General features: G+C 35.6%; 1 protein-coding gene across 2 annotated transcripts in view; it reads right to left on the bottom strand.

The window, feature by feature from the left end:
• Positions 1 to 20,289, bottom strand: part of LOC107715905 (follistatin-related protein 1-like) — a 41,623-nt gene that overhangs the window by 9,028 nt on the left and 12,306 nt on the right. Inside the window, exons 3-6 of one of the 2 annotated variants that reach the window (XM_016522160.1) lie at positions 5,015 to 5,119; positions 3,365 to 3,494; positions 1,924 to 1,956; positions 30 to 160 (exon numbers count right to left, since the gene is read on the bottom strand). In XM_016522160.1, coding sequence (XP_016377646.1) covers positions 30 to 160; positions 1,924 to 1,956; positions 3,365 to 3,494; positions 5,015 to 5,119 — 399 coding nt within the window. The remainder of the gene's footprint in view (positions 1 to 29; positions 161 to 1,923; positions 1,957 to 3,364; positions 3,495 to 5,014; positions 5,120 to 20,289) is intronic. The other variant, XM_016522161.1, reaches the window with a different exon arrangement.

Genomic DNA, 20,289 nt, shown 5'->3' with positions numbered 1-20,289 from the left:
TAATGTTGTAAATGACTGTCTGCACACACCTTGAAGTACTTGAGGAGGATATCAGTGAAGTTGGAGCCCTTAGTGAACCAGCCATCTGGAACAACCTCGGTCTGCAGCCAGTCGATCACACGTCTGCGCAGCTCAGTACGGTCAGCAACATAACACACAACTTCAGACATCACACACACACACACACGCCACCAGATGAGAGGATAATAGAAAGAAATACATATCAGTCATGTTAATGGATGTGTCAGATTTAGTTTATCCTCTTAGGATCCAGCAACTTATTTCTGTCCTCACCAGAGAACGTTTGATTAATGAGATCCACTCGCACATCTTGAAAAGGACTTCTTCGAAATGTTTGGGAGTTTGGCGATGCCAACTTCCTATCCTTGGGTATTAAAATGTGTGATATCATGTCTGATTTCATAAATGTCTGATATTTGAATTAAAACAATTTTAAGAAAAAAAAGTAAACTGTAAGAAAAAAACTGGAAAAGTACTGGTAATTCTCTGCCAGGACATTATCTGTTACGTTTATGGACCCCAAAACATAAAAACAATGTAATGTAAATTCAAAATACAGGTAAAACACCTGTGAAAAATCAATACAGAAAATTCCATGATAGTAAGTACATTGTGCCCTATTTTATAGACTTTTCTTTAAGTGTAGGTATATTATTTTGTAATCCTGTAATGTTGTTTTGTAAATATTTATTTGTAATTTAAAATACATTCTTACATAAATATCTCAGGAAAACCATAGCAAGTTTACAAAGCACAGAATAATTTTGTTCCATGCTGTCTTTAGATTACTTACATTTCACATATATGATACTCTGCTTTTTTTGTATTTTAAGATACCCCCCAAAATGTGTTTATATAAAAATGTAAAATATAAGATAAAATATAAGTAATGTATTATAGAATATAAAAATGTTAATGCGAAAAATTAGTATGTGTAAGGTTGGGAACAGCATTTACACAAAATGTGGAATAAATCAGGAATAAAAAACACTTTACAGTAAGGTTCCATCTGTTAACTAGATTATTTAACATTAATTAATAATTAAAATATTTTAAAAGCACTTACTAATCTTAATTTATGTTCATTTCAACACTTATACATTATTTAAATCAAAAGTCAAACCTGTTAATATTATCTTAATGGGCCTGAGCTAACACATAGTAAGCAAACAATAGACAGCTGTATTTGTATAAACTTATGTTAACTAAGATCAATAGATACTATAACAAATGTATTGTTCATTATTAGTTAAAGTTAGCTTATGGATTAACTAACTTTAACTAATCAAACCTTATTTTAAAGTGTTACCAAATTATATAAACAAATCATTCTGTAATATTGTGTTTGAATTCTGGGTTAGTAAATGAACTATTTAAATGGAAGTTACATTTTCTGAGGCAAAATGCTAAAGAACATGTTTGTTTTAAAGACCTATGAAGTGTAAGCACTGCTATGACATGCATGTATACTAGTGTGCATACAAAAATACACCATATAAAGATCTTAATAACCATTTGTTTCAATATTTCATCCATCAATTGTTACAAAAAGCATGTTAAAGTGCTTTAACTAACAAAATTAGTTAAAATTGGTTGGTGAATTAACAGTGTCTTAATTTTCCTTCAAGTCCTCTATAGAGAACACACAATAAACTCATGCTCCAAATACTACAACAACATAACAACGGCAAAGACTAAATAGTAAAAACTGGATCCTAAGAGGTTAAATACATTTTCTACATCTAAACAGTGCACAAGTAATTCCACTGTAGCCATGTCAGAGAGGTTATGTCTGCTCTCAGTATCTACGAGCTCATAATAAGTTGGTAATTAATGGTAATCTGTGCAGCAGGCAGATAAGTAGAGTCTTGGCTCTGAGCCCGCGGTCATAATGCAACTCACCTGGGCTGGCCGCGGCTTTCTCCTGCTTCTTCTCTGTAGGAGACAAGATAAACAAGATAACCGTGAGTGGAGCGATGCCTCACCGCTGAACAATCTGCATGCAGTTATAGCTGAATCTTCCCTTGGTTATCACTTGAGCAGCTGCTTGCATCAAATATAGATAAGAGGTTACAGTGTCACCTCAAACATGTCGTAATGCAAGAATATAAGGGTCAGAATAACATGATATCAGAATGAGACCTGGATTTCACCGTATGTCCAACGTCCAACGCTCTCTGCTGAGATGGTAATAAGTCTAAGAGGTCGACTGACGAGTACAGTAGTAAGAACTAGAGAGAACGTCCTGTTCCAGTCAGATAAACTCTTCCCAATGGATCGTAGCAGGTGGATATGTCTACATGAATTAATACATGATGTTCCTCTGTTGTTTTATCTTGTTATTCAGCAGAAATGTGTGATGAAGCTTATGCTCTATTTATTAGAATGATTTCTGAAAGACCATGTGACACTGAAGACAGGAGTGATGATGCTGAAATGTCAGCTTTGCATCAGAAATAAATTACATTTTAAAACATATTCAATCAGTTATTTTAAATTGTAATATTTACAATATTACAGTTTTATTGTATTTTTGATCAAATAAATACAGCCTTGCTGAGCATAAGATACTACTTTCAAAAACATAAAAAAATCTTAATGCGCTCAAACTTTTGAACAGTAGTGTGTATATATGACCATTATAATGTAAGAAAAAAGAAAACCATTATTGCCAATTACAATTGATATTTACATTAATGCATTTACACCAATGAATGATAAGGATGTGAACATTTTCCACAAGCTCGCTTCGAAACCATGAGCATTTATTTTTGAGGGCTTTATTGAGGGCTCTCTATTAAGCATGTATGTAAATATATGTATAATTACAGATTAACTATAATATTGTGATGTCCATAGTACTATGTTGGTTCTTAGGTTAAATCGTGGTGCATTTTTGTTCTAATTGGTTTATTTTGTGATGTTTTTATAGTCATTTTTTTCATAGTTACACTTTTTAACTAAAATAATGCTCACTGCTGGTGAGTTTTGTTTGCTAAGTGATGATATTTGTGCATGCATGTTTAACAACTGGTAACTAAAATTTCTCCAGATATTAATTACCACTGCAAACACCCTGCGGATTAATTGTTTTCTAAAGATTATATTGTATCTTTATTATAATGTGACGATAACAAGTTATGATCAGACTTGAGTCACTCACAAATCTTAGCTTAGTTCTTAAGCTAAGAATAATATTTCTATCTTGGCTATCTTAGCAAGTTCTTGCAAAAGCAATGCACATGTAATAATTTTCACAGGAAGCAGAAAGGAATTTCCAGTCTATATTAGCTTGCATGCCTGCAGTTCATTCCTGTTTTCCTGCATGTTAGTCTCCACACACCTTTGCAGTGTCCGTCATGGGCTACTTGGATCTTGAGTCCAGTAAGGCAGGCGTCACGGTGCAGCTCGCAGTGGTTACGGTATGTTTTTCCATTACTGCCACACACTGAGCGCTTATGAGGCTTGCATTGCTGCAGGAGAACACAACATACTGTTAACAACACAACAATTTTAACTATTTCCTATTAACTGCCACATCAAAATCTGAACCTTGCAAGCAAGAAAAATGTATATATACATTAAAAGGATGACGACTGAATGTTACACGGTGGCTGTAGTTAAATGTTTCTCACGCCTCTGGCTGGAAGCCCACATTAAGCCTGTAATAATATGAAAGCATGGGGCCGGCTGGTGGCGGGACAATAGGCTGAATGTCTGTGTGTTATATGGAATATTTTTGCTGTATAATCTGCTGAGCTGAGTAGACACACGACATGGTATATATATCACACATGACCCCAATCCCACACACACTACTGTTATTATATGAAACTGTTTGACACTTTGTTCAGGACATTGTTCAGAACTACTCTAACAATAAGCCTAATAATAATGCGTCAGCAACGCAGATCAACTTAATATTTGCTATGACGGTGGAAAAACATCAGGAAAGGGAAAAGTTTCTAATGGTGAGGATTTATTGATGGTGAAAGAAGTGCACTTGTAGTGTACTTGAAAATCTTAAAAGTACAGTATATTAAAGAAAAACTGTAAGAGCAGATATTATTAATGAAATAGAAGTCTTAAAGAGAGCACACTTTCATGAATGTTTCCTAAAACATTTAAGTGCACTTTGGAATAATGTCAGATTAAAAGTTTTACCTCAAACAATATTTTAAATCATTGTTTCAATAATCTATAATCATTTTAACACACACTTTTTTTGATGTGTTGATTAACATACTAAAACACATATAACGTACTTGATTATAATTTTACTGAAGAATGTTAATCGCTATTACATTTAAAGTTAATTTATTTCAATGTACTAAACTGCAATTTCATAATTAAAAATGTGTAATAAAAATATATTTAAATACATGACATACAAGTTTCAACAGAAATAGCATAAAATTATATTTTAGTTTAGTACACTTTAACCATATTTCAGAGTCATATAATAGAAGCAAATTCAAGCAATTATGAAATTACATATACAGATGTATGTAAGACCTATTAAGTATGCCAAAAAGCACTCTTAAATTCAGCTAGTTGCATTTAATATAGATTTAATTTATTTGCAATTAACATGCACTTAAATGTCTGTAAATGTTACATTCAGTTTGTACTTAAGTATATATATTTTTTAATGATTTTATTTCCACAATGAGTATATCTGTTTTTAGAAGTAGGCTAAAATGCACTTCTTTTCACAATTCAGTGTTTCCCCAGTCATACAAAACCAAAAATGTCTGAAAGTCATTAAAATTTCCAGCATCAATATACTTTTTTTTCTAGATTTACTCCGCTTTAAATATTTCATCAGCTAGAAATTGCTTTGTAGTAAGTGCATTGACTGCAGTCGCTCTGAAATGTTTAAAATTCCTCATCCAGTCATCCAAAGGAATAAAAGTCAAGGAAGTTCACTAGTCTAAAGCCTGCATATTTCTTCCAGAAGGTTTTCATGAATTTCTTTGAAAAGAGGCCTTACCTCAATGCACAGACAGCTGGGCTCTCCTTTCTCATTCACGGCACACTCTCTCCCAGCACCACAGAACACATTAGCACACACCTTTGATTTGCTCTGAGCCTCCTGCTGAAACACACAGAAATAAACACCATCAATAAAACACAGCTGCAAACTCTAATTAGGTACTGGGCAGAAATAAAATAAGTATGTGCACATACAGATTCTCACCACCAGAAGGCGACTGCGGCTAACTTTAATATTTTTTAACGTGCAGTTAACACCTAATCATAATAACATACAAACGCGAACTTGCATCTCTATATTTAGTATGCATAACGTTCACTTTTTCTTTGTAAAAGATGTTTTGTGGTTTGCTATCTCATGAAACCAGCCACTAAACTAAAAAGCTCTCGAAACAGAAACTAGCACAGGTACAGGACCACAAATTCACTTTCACCACAAACATAGGCAAACACACTTATACTTGCTGTTTCTCTCTCACACACAGTGTTTGTCGGTGTCTGGGGACAGAAGATTGATAACTATCTCCGAAAATGACCGAACTCTCTCCACTCCAAACACTCCTGAGAGAGCCTCCTGCCACCAGTTTCCCTGACAACTAGCGGTTCTCCTTCAAAACTAGGACAACTACAGATTTGGAACAGCAAGCTCTCATGCTAACAAATGTGTGTCCCACAAGGTGCAAAAGCATATCTAATAAACATGTAATGGCGTTACGTAATTTAATTACGAAATAAATGTAACTGTAATCTGTTACAGTTACTGAGAAAAAAATATGTAATTAAGTTACAGTTACTTCTGAAAATGCTAATGATTACAAAGGGGGTTTAAATCGGAATATTTTCACACACTGATATGATTTCTTTCCCAAATTGCATTGACTGCTTTAAAATATGAGACACCAATGTTTTGTGTCATAGCATGCAAAGATTTGATTTCAAAAACAGTATTGTAGCTATTAAACTATATCTTGTTATGATTTTAAATCTGTATTTAACCTCAGAACGATCTTAAACTAAAAAGAGGTGCTAAAGTCTGGTTTTGTGAAGGATGTGCTTTAAAATTAAATTATTAAAATATTTAATAATCATCTTTAATTCAAGTGATGAAGGATTTTGAAAGTCTGACAGTAATCAGAGTTGAGTACTACTTTAAGGTTAACTCTGCCTGCCCTAAATGTTTGAAAATGATTAATTGAGATTTTTTTTTAGAAATTTAATTTTTAGAAAAGTAATCAAATGTAATCAGTTACATTACTTTATTAAAGTAATTAAAATAGTTAAACTTCTTATTACATTTTAAATAAGGTAACTTATTTAACTTATCCAAAGTAACCTTCCCAACACTGCTAATAAATACATAATACCTACCTTTTTTAACCATTTATAACAGTAAATAAATGCATTTTAACGATAATTTATATTATGCACTAATATCTGCTAAATGAAAACTAGTTTTTGTTGCTTTTTAAACTGCTATTTAATTTCTTATATAAATAAGAACATACAAATCTAAAACATTATTACAAATATAACTTTGAACATAAACATGATGTTTAATATGCCAACATTAACAAATGGACTAAATTATACTACAAATGTGAGTGTTGATAGAAACATGACATCATTTATTTATTTATTTCGAAAGAATTTAAGATAAAAAGTGACAGCATCAAAAGACGTTTATGTTACAAAATATTTTTATTTCAAATAAATGCTATACTTTTAAGCTTTCTATTCATCAAAGAAAGCTGAAAAATGTATCACGAATTCCACAAAAATATTAAGCAGCCGTCTTCAACACTTATGATAACAATTAACGGTTTCTCGAGCAGCAAATCAGCATATTAGAATGATTTCTGAAGGATCATGTGACACTGAAGACTGGAGTAATGATGCTGAATTCAGCTTTTCTCTGATAGGAAGGAATAAATTACATTTTAAAATAAAATATAAAACAGTTATTTTAAATTGCAATATTTCCCAATATTACCATTTTACTATATATAAAAAACTTTTGAGCATTGTAGGGTTAAATCATCATCATCCATAAAACATTACTGAACAAAAAGGAAATTAAAAGTTATTTACACTCTTCGACCAGCAGATGGAGCTCATATATTAGGTTTGTTGATTACAGCACAATTAATGGGCCGTTCGCACAGGACGCGTTCTTTCGTTTAACTACACTGAACACAATGAAATGGAGCACGGATTTCAACATGTTTCTACAATGTTTAACCTGATGCACAGCATCTTAAAACACTACGAAATGGAAGAACGCATCCTGTATAAACGCCACAGAAAGTGTTCAAGTGCATGTTTAAAATAGACACTGGATCCCCAGTTCATAACTAGATTAGACATCTTTGGTGTTTTCACATTGTTCTCTTTCTCTTTACACTCTTTTGTCCTACTGAACTTTCTCTCCGGTCATACCTCTGAAATGTTTGATTTATGCGCAAGGTCACTGAATCTGCCTCAAATTCCATTGTCTTTCCTCTTTCTCTGCCTTTTTTCTTTGTGTTCCCAGCTACAGGACCCCAGTCTCCACAGCACAGCAAAGTCATGTGAATACAGTGCTAGCCAATCACGTGCTGCCAAGTTGTGGCTGGAGTAACGATTTAGGAGTTTCCTGAAATACCCCTCCTGCTTTCCAAAACCTCCCTAGCGTCCAACTATAATCAAATGCAGTCTTTGTGTATATGTGTGTGTCTGTTCAAGAAGGGTGTCGTCACATCTGAAACCTTGCCTGTTCTTTCCTTTCCCATGAACTGTGATTGCTGGTTCCACCCTGACTAACTCCAACACACACACTTACACACTTACACACACACACATGGACGGACCCTTCCCCCTTCCAGCTCATGCATGAGTCATACAATGTAAGCAAACTTTCCAGGGGAGATTTTCTACGTTCATGTTGGCAGTTTCAGAGGAATACGGTCAGAGGGAGTCTAAAACAGATCAACAATCATTTCTAATCACAATCTGCTCCATATGAGGTCATCAGAGGACTTTCAGACACAGCGCTGGCATATTAAAAGTTTATGGGATATTCATTTGAGAGAGTTTTGTCCCGGCAATAGAGGTAGATACTACTGCGGACCAGCGGTAACAGAGGTGCATTAAAGGAGAGAGAACAAAACCGAGCCTCGTGCATAAATGAATCTCCTTCTCTACAGGGAAGCCATGCTGACATTTAAACGAATGAACGTTGTAGCGTGCTTTAGCTAAATCAAATCAAAAAGCAGATATGTTTCCATGACAACCAGGCAGGAGGGCTTGAAAAGAGCCATAAAATGTACTGTAGGAGAGAGTCAATGAGAGATGGGGTACAAGATGCCTGCAGCTGAACTATGACCTCCAAAATAACATTGCAAGCATGATGCTGTTACACTGTCTCTGATGATTGTTCTCCAACTTATGATATCTCGGTCTTTCTAAAAGTTGTTTCCTTTATTGATAGTATATTTGCTTTTGCAAATATAATCATGCTTACACATTGCACAAAAAAAAAAAGTCTTGTTTTCCATGCAATAAAAATATCTAAAATGGTGTAAGCTAAGAAGACTTTTCAGAGAAAATACACTACAATTCAAATTTTGGGGTCAGTAAGAATGATTTTATTTTTCATTTTTTCAAAAGAAATTGAGCAAGGATGCATTAAATTAATCAAAAGTGACAGTAAAGACATTTATAATGTTAGGCAGCACAAATGTTTTCAACATTGATAAATAAAAAATGTTTTTGAGCAGCAAATCATCATATTAGAATGATTTCTGAAGGATCATGTGACACTGAAGACTGGAGTAATGATGCTGAAAATTAAACTTTGCATTATAATACGTAAATTATATTTTAAAATATACTCAAATAGAAAAACTATCTTTATAATATTTCACAATATTGCTGTTTTTCCTGTATTTTTGATCAAATAAGTGCAGCCTTGGTGAGCATGAAAGACTTAAAAAACCTTTTAAGTCAAAACCGTATTAAACTGTATTAGATTTATGTCAATAATTCATTTTTTTAAATAATTTAGGGAAACCTTAAAATAATTAATCCTTTTTCAAAATAATGATCTTTAAAAAAGCATCATATGACCCCTTTAAGGTATTTTTACTGGAAAACAAAAAAGAAAAACAAAATACTGATTTAAAGTTTTTTGCAGTATAAATGCAATCAACCTCAGGTGCTCAGGAGCTGTGGTTAAAATAGTGGTTACACATGAGTAGTTGAGTGGGAAAAGAGTCTTTTCCTCTAAGCACATCTGAACAGTGTTGCTGTTGTATATCCAGAGGGCTGTTCTGGCAGACCGAGGGACCGCTGTGATTGCCAAGGAGAGAGGAGAGGGGAAAGACAGAGAGCAAACATTCCTGGTGCAGAAGAGTCGAGGAATGTGCGGTTGTGTCTGACTCACGAATCATGACCACAAAGAAATGTGACCCTCCGCTCAACTGGATCACATTTAATATAGCTAACACATGCACTAATGCAGTGCTATATGACAAACGACAGTGTCGGCAGAGGTCACGGTGCCATAGTGAGAGTTAAAATGCAAATCAGTTCACATTCATATTAAAATATGAAATCAATCTCCTCACTCAATACTTATAATGACATGAATGACTCTCTGTTCCCCTTTGATTCAATGGTGTAGAATTGGTTTTAACACTGGTAAAGACATTTTTTAAAAATTCAGCTACTGTATATAAAGTATGCAGATGTGTATTCAGATGCAATACACACAAACCACATAATTGCTAGAGTAATATTACATCAGTCAGACCACTAGACATTCTCAGCGCAGATGTTGGTCAGTGGCTGTTAACCAAATGCTTGCAGTGGTAATATAAGTTTAATATAGTGAAAAACTGTCAGGTGGGTTTGTGCCTCAGGCAGGGAAGAGGCAACTTAGTCGGTTGCAACTTAGCGGCTCAGAGCATGTGCATGTGTCTTGAAACGGTGTTCACAGTGTCTCTGTGCAATCAGTTTAAACTTGACTGCAGTGTAAAAAAACTGTATGAGGCGGCTATTGTATTGGTAACTGTATTGATAGGTGCTTCTCATTTGCATATTACTGAACTACGCCTCACTGTCAAAAGTCTGTGCTGCTAATGTTGCCTGAAATTGCAAACTTTCATTGAAAATTAATGACTGTATGTGTGAACAATTACGCTTTAAGGCAGTCAAAATTAAAATTCTGTCATTTGCTCCCCCTCGTGGTTCCAAACCTAAAGACTTTCTTCTGTGGAACACAAAAGGAGACACTAAATATTTTGAAGAATGTTGGTAACCAAACAGTTTCAGTTCCCATTGACTTCCATATGGTCAAAAAATAAATAAATGTAAACATTCTTTAAAGGTGTCATGACCTGAGAAATCAAAATTCCCTTAAACTTTTGATCTATAAGAGGTCATTGTACTATAAAAACATCCTGTAAGTTTCATAACTCAAAACTTTCTCATTAGTCTAAAAACAGCTTATATTGAAGCCAGTCTGCCAAAACGACGGCTTGTGGAATGTATGACTCTATGATTTAATAGTGTGGCTGAATTCCGCCTCTGCAGAAGATCAACGCCTGCTTCTGCATCACTGCCTGTTTAGCCCCACCCACCAATTCTACATCACTGCCTGTTTAGCCCCGCCCACTGATTCACACACATAGTAAGTAAATGACAAGAGCGGTAAACGCAGGTCTGTGCAGAAACCAAATGATACACTTTATTTGATTAACTTTATTTTTAATGAAGATCCAGACCATGTCAATAAGAATTTGGTCCTTGGTTCACTACATTTTACCGTGGAATCATTTACAAACAAGGCACAATTCGACGCAGGATTTTCAGAAAGACTGAAACTAAGGCTGCGTTTACACTTGGCATTGATCACGCATTGTGATCGGATCTCAGTATAATGTAAATGCAATCCAACCATTGTGTCTGTATTCGCAGGTCAACGTCACGCAAAACCTCACCCCCTCTCTCCCAAACTGTCAGAAGAGAGAAGGAGAACACTAGGCTGTGGAGCGCTAGTGAGACTTGTACACTTATTTTGATTTGTAAATGTCCCACGATTGAAAATGGTTTTCAAAATAAAACCCACAACTTCAGGACGACTTTGCACCGGGGCCATCCTCTGCAGTGTAAACGCGCCGTGTCCTGATTGACTGATGACACAATCTTCTTGATCGGATCACGGTTATCACATGTTAATGTGTTCCTAACTTTTCATTTTCCTTCGGTCTTAGTACACGATGTAACTACAGAAGAGTCAAGTTTTAAATAGGAAAAATATTGAAACTCTTTGGTCATTTTTGAGCAGGATGCTAACGGTCTAATCAGATTCAATGATCTATGCTAAGCTACAGCTAAAAGTGCTACCGCCAGACCCGGAGATCGGCTGAATGGATTTGAAAACGGTAAAACTCAACTGTTGGAAAATTAGCCTATTTTCAAAAATAGTGGAGTGTTCCTTTAAGGGTGAGTAAATGACAGAATTTTCTTTTCTGGGATAACTATCCTTTTTTGGGATGATGAGTGGCAGAGAACAGCTGAAATCTCTGTGGACCGGACGACAGCTGTTCATTACGACTCTGAAAACTGTTGAGACAGTGGAACTGTGGGACTAACAAACACATCGAAACTAAAAGGTCAGATTATACAGATGTACCGTACTAGATAATCAGCACACCGCAAGGCAGTTATTACAATAATTTTTTAATTATTTCATTGTTTTAATTAAAATGACCGATTTAGGCCACAACAAGCTGTTGATGATCAGCCCAGAAGTTTAGTGGGTGTATCCTACGCTTGTTCAAATGCATCTATGAGGAAAGTGTGGAGAAGGCATAATCAGGAAATAATAGAAAAGTGGAAGAGACAAGAAAGTTGGAAAGTGTTGAGAACAGCTAGAGGGAAAAGACCCAGTGTCTTGGGAGGGAAGAGAGCTCCAATTAAATAGCAATGCCTGAGAGGAAGAGTCTTCAGCTACACACTTCACCCTTATAAGGTTCTGCATTTATAACCTTTTCTTTTTGAAGTGCAAATATAAAAATACAATACATCTCATATGTGCATGCAATACTGTTCAAAATGTTGGTGTCTGTAAGAATTTTTTAATTTTTATTTTTCTATTCTCAGCAAAGCTGTGTTTATTTAATAAAAAAAACAGAGTAAAACCATTCATTGTGATACAATTTGTCATAAATTATTACAATTTGACATAACTGTTTTCTATTTTAATATATTTGAAAATGTAATTTATTCCTGTGATCAAAGCTGGATTTTCAGCATCATTTCTCCTGTCTTCAGTGTCACATGATCCTTCAGAAATCATTATAATATGCTGATTTGCTGCTCAAGAAACATTTTTTATTATTACCAATGTTGTGCTGTTTTTTTTCTTTTTTTTGTGAAAACGGTGATACAGGATTCTTTTATGAATAGACAGTTCAAAACAACTGCCCTTTTGATCAATTTAATGCATCATCGCTTAAGACAAGTATTTATTTATTTATTATTTTTTTTTTTTACAAAAAAAACTTACAAACCCCAAACTTTTAAATGCCAAACAATTTTCCAATAGAATTCCTATAACTAAAATATGTGTCCTACACAAGCTAAAACAGCTCTAAAACTCTAAAATATGGATGCTGAATTATAAGTAGGTGATTTCTAGGGTTCCTATATTCCAAAGAGAATTTTTAAAGCAAGAGCATATAAAGCTTTCAAGACTTCCTGAGTTCTGAGGTTTGTGAAGTGACTGTATATGCCTCTGCAGAAGCAGTAACTAACAGAAACTTCATTTTTAATAGCTGAATTCCATATGTAGTACTACACTACCCAAATTCCTGAAGCGAGATCCACCAATCAAAAATTCACTGTTACCATAGAAACAGGAATGGTGGCCACAGCCGTGAGCTCTTGCAGGCTAGCTGAGCTAGCTTCCCACATAACATTGAAGAGATAACTCTCATAAAAATATACATCTGTCATCATTCACTCACCCTCATGTCACTCCACACTGACAGCTGAGCTTCCCTTGCTCAGTGGAACACAAAAGAAGAAATTCGGAAGCATGTGAGCAACAAAACCGTTGACGGTAGCCATTGACATCCATAATATTTTTTCCATACTATGGATGTCAATGGGTACCAGCAACTGTTTGGTAACCAACATTCTTCAAAACATCTTCTTTTGTGTTCAGCAGAATAAACAAACTCATAAACGTTTGGAACATTTTGAGAGTGCAAATGATACATTTTGGGGTGATGTACATATATAAATTTCACTATGGGGATTTTATATACGTTATAAACTTCTATCTTCATCTATCCAGAGCATGTATGTATAGGGTAATATGTCATATATTACATTTCTGTATGGGGGAGATGAATGCAAACTCACAGTAAGAATGGGGTGGGTTAAGCAGAATACATGATTTGAGAAGACTCGCATACGTCACCAGAGAGAAGACCGTCATTTCACCTAAAGATACATTATACATAATTTGAAGGGGTTAAAATGAATAAATAAATAAACATGCATGGATGAATCGTTCACCATAAGATCAAGAACTTCAATTTAGAAAATAGATAGGGTGAATGCCTTTTCATTTTCATGCCTACTCAAATTTTGTATTGGTTTGGGTGGTTTGGTTCTTTGAATATAAAGGATTTTATGAAATGGCCACATATGGAGAAAATGAACAGGAAAAATGCTTCCACATCCAAGGCCGCTGAAAAAAATAATTCTTCCTGTCCTTATCTAGTCGGCGGAGATATGTTTGTCACATCCCTGTCATCTGGCTATCTGTTCTCATTTGTTCCTATGGACCTTGTGGAAAAACAGTACAGCGCACCTTAAAACGCCTCTCTTTCATAATAGTCCGGATAACATGCTACATTGCAACTGAAGATAACAGTCGCCCATTTTCTCTTACAATAAAAGCAGAATCATGTCCTGTCCCAGTGAAAGAGTCTCACATGGCTTCAATCTTTCATTTACTTTACTCTTTCCTTTTATTCCTCTTCTACCTGTTTCGTCTCTTTCTTTATCGCACTTTGTGCTTAATGAATTTCATAAATTAGGCTTCCAGGAGCAGAGCATTGTGCAGTGCTGACTACAAGTGTATAGAGGGCAAATGCAGACTCTCAGCAGAGAAAGGAATAAATTGCAGAATGAATAGGCTGAGAGAATGACAGGAGAAGGAGGAATATTAGTTTCAGGGGAAGAATTAATGGGCGCATGCAGAGAGCAGTGACTGATAGATTGAGAAAGACTGAACCCAGGTTAACTGACTCCACGATGCAAGGAGGAAAATGTAGATGACAGCTTTTTATTTCTCCCATTGATATTTCTCCCATCATACAGTCTCCTCTCCATGCTGGATCTCTATTCACCCAGAGAAAAGCACATTTCGGGACTTTCTCACTCCACAAACTGATTTAAAGAGTGTGTGACTATCTTATGGCTTCATAATGGAGATTGTTGTCAAAGCAGAGAGAATCATTACCTGTTCGTCTCACCACAAAAATGACTAAACATCACACTTCCCTTCACAGTGTACGCACATATGCAGTGCACAAATCTTATTAAATAATAAAGGTGGTTGTCAGAAATTCACCAAAACATATGTTCCCTTTCAGTCGGTCACTCTCGACGTCACGTCGGATGACCGACGAAATTGGGATCTCGCTTAGAGAGACCTATCTACTTCGAGTGTAAACTAAACGAGCCAATGCACATTGGCATGCGATTATTGCATCCAGCTGCCGCTGATCACAGCGTGAGTATAAGTAGGCAGCAGATGCAGCGCATATTCAGCTTTTCGCTTCGGAGCCGAGCGATCACATCGTTCTGCTCCTGACTACTCTACTGAGACAAGAAGACTGAACGAGTTCAGCACGCTCTTGGAGAGCTCTTCGTGTTGGCGGTACAGCGCTTCAGCGGTGGTGGTTTCCCGTGTCAAGTGTGCATTGGCTCGTTTAGTTTACACTCGAAGTAGATTGGTCTCTCTAAGCGAGATCCCAATTTCGTCGGTCATCCGACGTGACGTCTCCGTTCCCTCCTTCAGGGAACGAGGGTTACCATACGTAACCGAGACGATGTTTCATGATATTTTTGTGCCTGCATGTTTTACATTTATAACATGTATTAAATTAACTGATATAATAATCCCTTAAAATACCTGCACAGTGCTGAACACACAAACACAATGCATTACACATGAAATGTAGCATAAACCCCCTCTGTACATAATAACTGATAAATATAATAAAAATAACTGATAGATCACTATAGTAATACCTGTATGAAACTCTATGAAAGATAATCAAGTGTGACGCAAATGAGAAATCTGGGAAGACTTTTTTCTACCATAACATATATGAGTCATATTTTTTGCATTCAAAAAAAGCAATATTAGCAATACTTTTCTGTAAAAGTACATGTATTGCATTATAAAATAACTTTTACCGAAAAAGTGTAAGGCAATTTATAATTTTTATTTTATTGCAGAAAATGTTAGTTTTACAGAACCATTACATGTATTGAAATCTAAATAAATCTAATGTAATTTTAAACGTACAAAATCATCAAAAATGTTTTGAAAGAATTTAATACTTTAATTTCACATTACATTGATCAAAAGTGACAGTAAAATCATTTATAATGTTACAAAAGAATGCTGTTCTTTTGAACTTTCTATTCATCAAAGAATCCTGAAAAAAAAATGTTCCATAAAAATATTAAGCAGCTCAAGTTTTTTCAATATTGATAATAAGAAATGTTTCTTGAGCAGCAAATCAGCTTATTAGAATGATTTCTAATGACTGAAACCCAGCTTTGCAATACAGGAACAAATTACATTTTAAAATATATTATAATAGAAAGTACTTATTTAAAAAAAAAAATCACAATATTACTGTTTTGTATTTTTCCTTAAATAAATGTAGCCTTGGTGAGCATACGAGACTCAACCTACCGTTAACCAAATAGCAGGTGGTTTTTACTGTATGTAAGCATAATTGAGTATAATTATGCAATGTATTATGCAACGTGAGCATAATCATGCCATGAGTGACATTTGAATTGCATCTCATTTTGATCTGTGCTCAGGTTTATGTGATTCGTCCACATCATTGTTTGCTTCCAGCTCTTAGTTAATGACATCTGAATAATTAGCAAACATCATTTCGTTACCAATTGCTGAACCACCAGGTTTTCAATGACCTTTTGCCAACACAAAAGCAACTCAAACTAAACACTATTTCATTAGTAATTCTAACATTATATATTACATTTCAATGTACATATAAACTGTAGCCAAGTGGAGCTTTGCTAATGGATAAAATTGATGTACCAGCACTAACATTATGGCAGCACACCATGCGTGAGTCATTTTACTCGTAAAAATGTACTTGTAAGTTGAATCTTTAATTACTGAAAAAGCTGCATGCTAAAAAGGCTGATGTTTACTGATGAATTTGCTGGAACCAGATAATATGCTGTCCAGACTGCATCACAAATGCGGGGTGCACTTCAACAGAAGACCTGCGCCAGTGCAAAAACATCGTCTGACATGCACAGCTAGTGATGCCACTTATCTTAAGACAGCTTTCACTGTCTTTGTTTTTAAAAGCAGTTCAGTAAGAATCCCGTCTGAAACAACACAAAAGGCTTGAGGTTGTCGGGTTCCTTTCAGCACAGTGGTAAGAGTTTGGAGAACTGAATATAAACAGAAGCACTGAGGAAGGGAAGGGAGTTTGTGTTGGAGCACCGAAGACAATCTGAAAACTAAGAGATACAGCATACTACCGGTAAAACATGATGGCTGTACTGGACAAGAAAACTGAGAGTGCAGGAAAAAGATTACAGTGAATGCAAGAGAAAAAAGTACATGTATGGATTTTGTGTAGCTAGTCTTTTGACTTTCAGCCATCAGAAAGCAGCCACATTTTGTTTTAACATGCTGGAGAGAGAATGTAAACTCTGTGACACCACAACAATAAACTGGCATGGAAAAGAACTCAAAATTCAAATAAGTGTATTAGAGTCGCTTCATGAACGGTGTAGACTTTGTAATTAGAATTTCTGTCAATCCAAAAGTAAAATGACACAGATTTTTTGACAGAAATGAGTCAGAAAACCAAATGCAGTTTATGAATATCTAATAAGGGAACATCTAGTTGACTTGCCACTAAGTGCTTGAAATAAAACTCCAAACATCTTTCAAAGATTCAATGCCAATGGAAAATTCAAGATAATGCACCAAGAAAACCCCTCCAGGAAACTATTTCCAGAGTCCATTGTCTACAACTCATTGCCCCTGCTCGTTTAGCTAAAGGTTTAATTGTTTTCTATGTATACCAATACGTATACGTATACATGTGCTGATTAGAATTAGCTGTTTTCTCATAACTAAGTCAGCAGCTGGGTGGGCTTGATTAGACTCACAGATGGATGCGACCCAAACCCCTGTCGATGTGCGGAGGAAACCCCAAAGGAGCCTGTTTGTTTGTTTTTGAACATAATTTCTGAGTCAATACTGCCAGAGTGAATGTCACCAGCCAGAGAAAACCTCCATTGATCTCCCTCCAGGAGCATCAACATCTCCATAACTCAAGCATAAATGTCACCCTGCGAGGAAACAGCAACACGCTGACTTCAGCTGTTCTGAATGCCGCTGGGCGTAACTGTAAATGTGTGAAGCAGAGGATGTACAGATGTAAGTATTATGGGACAGCATCAAATTTAACCACAACAGATGTTCACTAGTCATCAAGGTATTTCATAGAGGTCAGTGTAAATGTTTTCTTTTTTGTCTGTGTTCGTACAATATATGGGTCAATGACAAGATGTCAGAGATTATAGAAATTACACATTGTGACTTTAAAATATCCTAATACCTTTTAAAAATGTCCTGGCTCTTCCAATCTTTAGAATGTCAGTGAATGGGAGTTGAGATTTTGAAGCCCAAAACAAGTGCATTCATCTATCATAAAAAGTGCTCCACACAGCTCCGGGGGGTTAATAAAGACTTTCTGAAGTGAATCGATGCGGGCTGTTAAAATGTATTTGTCTTTGAATCATACAAGTGATTCGTTCAAGACCGCTGATTCATCCAGTAATGAAACTAGTACATCTTGACTGAGTCATTGAATCATTCATTCATAAATTACTTGTGATTTTGTTTAGTTGTCTAATGTTTTTTCTTTAGAATCATGAGAGATCCACAACTTCCATTGGGGAAAAAAAAACCCTCAATTTATCCAGAATCATGCAGTTCTATTTTGCACACAAACAGCTCTTAAAGAGTCCAGTTTTTATGTAGCCTGTTGATTTTTGTTCATGGTATTCAGCTCCAATAAATGGTTTGCAAAAAAGAGACACAGGATAAATGTTTGATATCATTATTTAATCACATTGGAATCGAAAATGGGAATCAAAAAGAATCGGAATCGATAAGCAGAATCGGAATTGAAATTGATACAATTCAAACGATACCCAACCCAATGCGTTCGTCACTCCTCACTGGAGAGTACGCTAGGCCTACGTCCTACATCATCCGCTGGAATGTCATTCTCGAAGCTAGAGATGACAGTTTATAAGGTTTTAAAAATTGATATTTCTCTTACACAAACACATCGATTCACTTCAGGAGGCCTTTATTCATTCCCTGGAGCCGTGTGGAGCACTATTTATGATGGATGGATACACTTTTTTGGGCTTCAAAATCTCGACACCCATTCACTGCCATTAAAAAGCTTAGAAGAGGACATTTTTTTATATAACTCTGATTTTATTCGTCTGAATAAAGAAAGTCATATACACCTAGTACGGCTTGAGCATGAGTAAATCATGGGGTAATTTAAATTTTTGGGTGAACTATACCTTTAACTGTGTTTTTTTTTTATAAATAATAAAAAAAAACAATATGTCTTTATAGAATTCCAATCAATAGGACTTTTTCTTCACAATTACAATCTCCAGACAATGTTTACACATCCCAGGCCAGCCCCACAAAAAAAATCATTGTAATTCAGAAATTAAAAACGTGTTCATCATAAAAGGTGTATTCATAAATCATAGTCATAGTCTGTATAAATATTTTTTTTTAATGTATTTTTGAATAACTTAATCAAAGAGAGTGTCATTCTACTGACCCATATGTATTCAACAACCCCAAGAGTCAGAGAGGATAATTAAAATTTCTAGCTGAAGGCTTATTTTATAAACATCATTAACTCTGTCCCCAGGATGCATAAAGCACATTGATCTTACAATGCAAACAACCTGAGAGGATCATACATTAGCTCCTGAATCACTGAAAAATGTGTGCTTTCACAGGCACACAATGCTTGTTTTAGTGGTTTGCATGGTGAATAGATGTTATCAAAAACATAAACTGCTGTGGGAATGTGCCACCATGATGACTAATCCCACACGTTATCGTTAATGTGTCATTATTTTCGACTGGGAGATAATGTTTTAAAAAACCAATTGTTCTTGCGTGTCCACATAGCATACTTCACCCTTGCTCTATAAGGAAGATAAATGGTTGCACATGGCAGGCTGGGAATTCGAATTTAGATTTTTGCTCATAAGAATGCAAGTGCAAAAAAGCAATCCTTCTCTAGACAAAGCCAGGCTTTCACTTCCTGACCTTCCCCCACACAGACACACTAAACCCCGAGCAGAGTCTGCAGATACAGTGCTGCTGGAGCTCACACATTCTCTGCATCGAGAGGGACATGCTGGGAAACCGTGGACTGGAAATGAGCAGGGATGAGAGGATGCGGGGAAAAAAGATAGCAACCGAGCTAAAAAGCATAAGAGACTACAAACCACACTCAAGGCCTCCTTCTAGCATCACTGAAAGCTGATTACGTTAGATGAAAGGCATGTCAAACAGCATCTCTATTACCATGGCAATCTAGCAAAGCCACAGCTGAGCAAGAATTCAAGACACTCGAATGCAAAGCTGTGCGCCAGGATACACTTACATGGTCAAAATAATAAGAAAGAGAGGAAAAGAGCACTGGAGACACAGGATGGCTATGATACCACAAAAATATGATTGTTCTGGCCACTTTGTGCTTAAGCTGTCTAGCCAAGGAGAAATGAGACAGTTGTAAAATGAATGCATCAAATTGTATTTCATTATGTCTGCTTTTACCTAAAATTGCAAGATCTACAACACAGGGTTATGGAAATATGATTTTTCACAAAAAAATCTGAATTATTTGAGAATATGTGGATGATTTACTT

Source organism: Sinocyclocheilus rhinocerous, unplaced genomic scaffold (assembly GCF_001515625.1).
Source record: "Sinocyclocheilus rhinocerous isolate Xijiao unplaced genomic scaffold, SAMN03320098_v1.1 scaffold600, whole genome shotgun sequence".
In the NCBI taxonomy this organism is placed as follows: domain Eukaryota; kingdom Metazoa; phylum Chordata; class Actinopteri; order Cypriniformes; family Cyprinidae; genus Sinocyclocheilus; species Sinocyclocheilus rhinocerous.
This window is presented reverse-complemented; position numbering and strand designations above follow the sequence as displayed.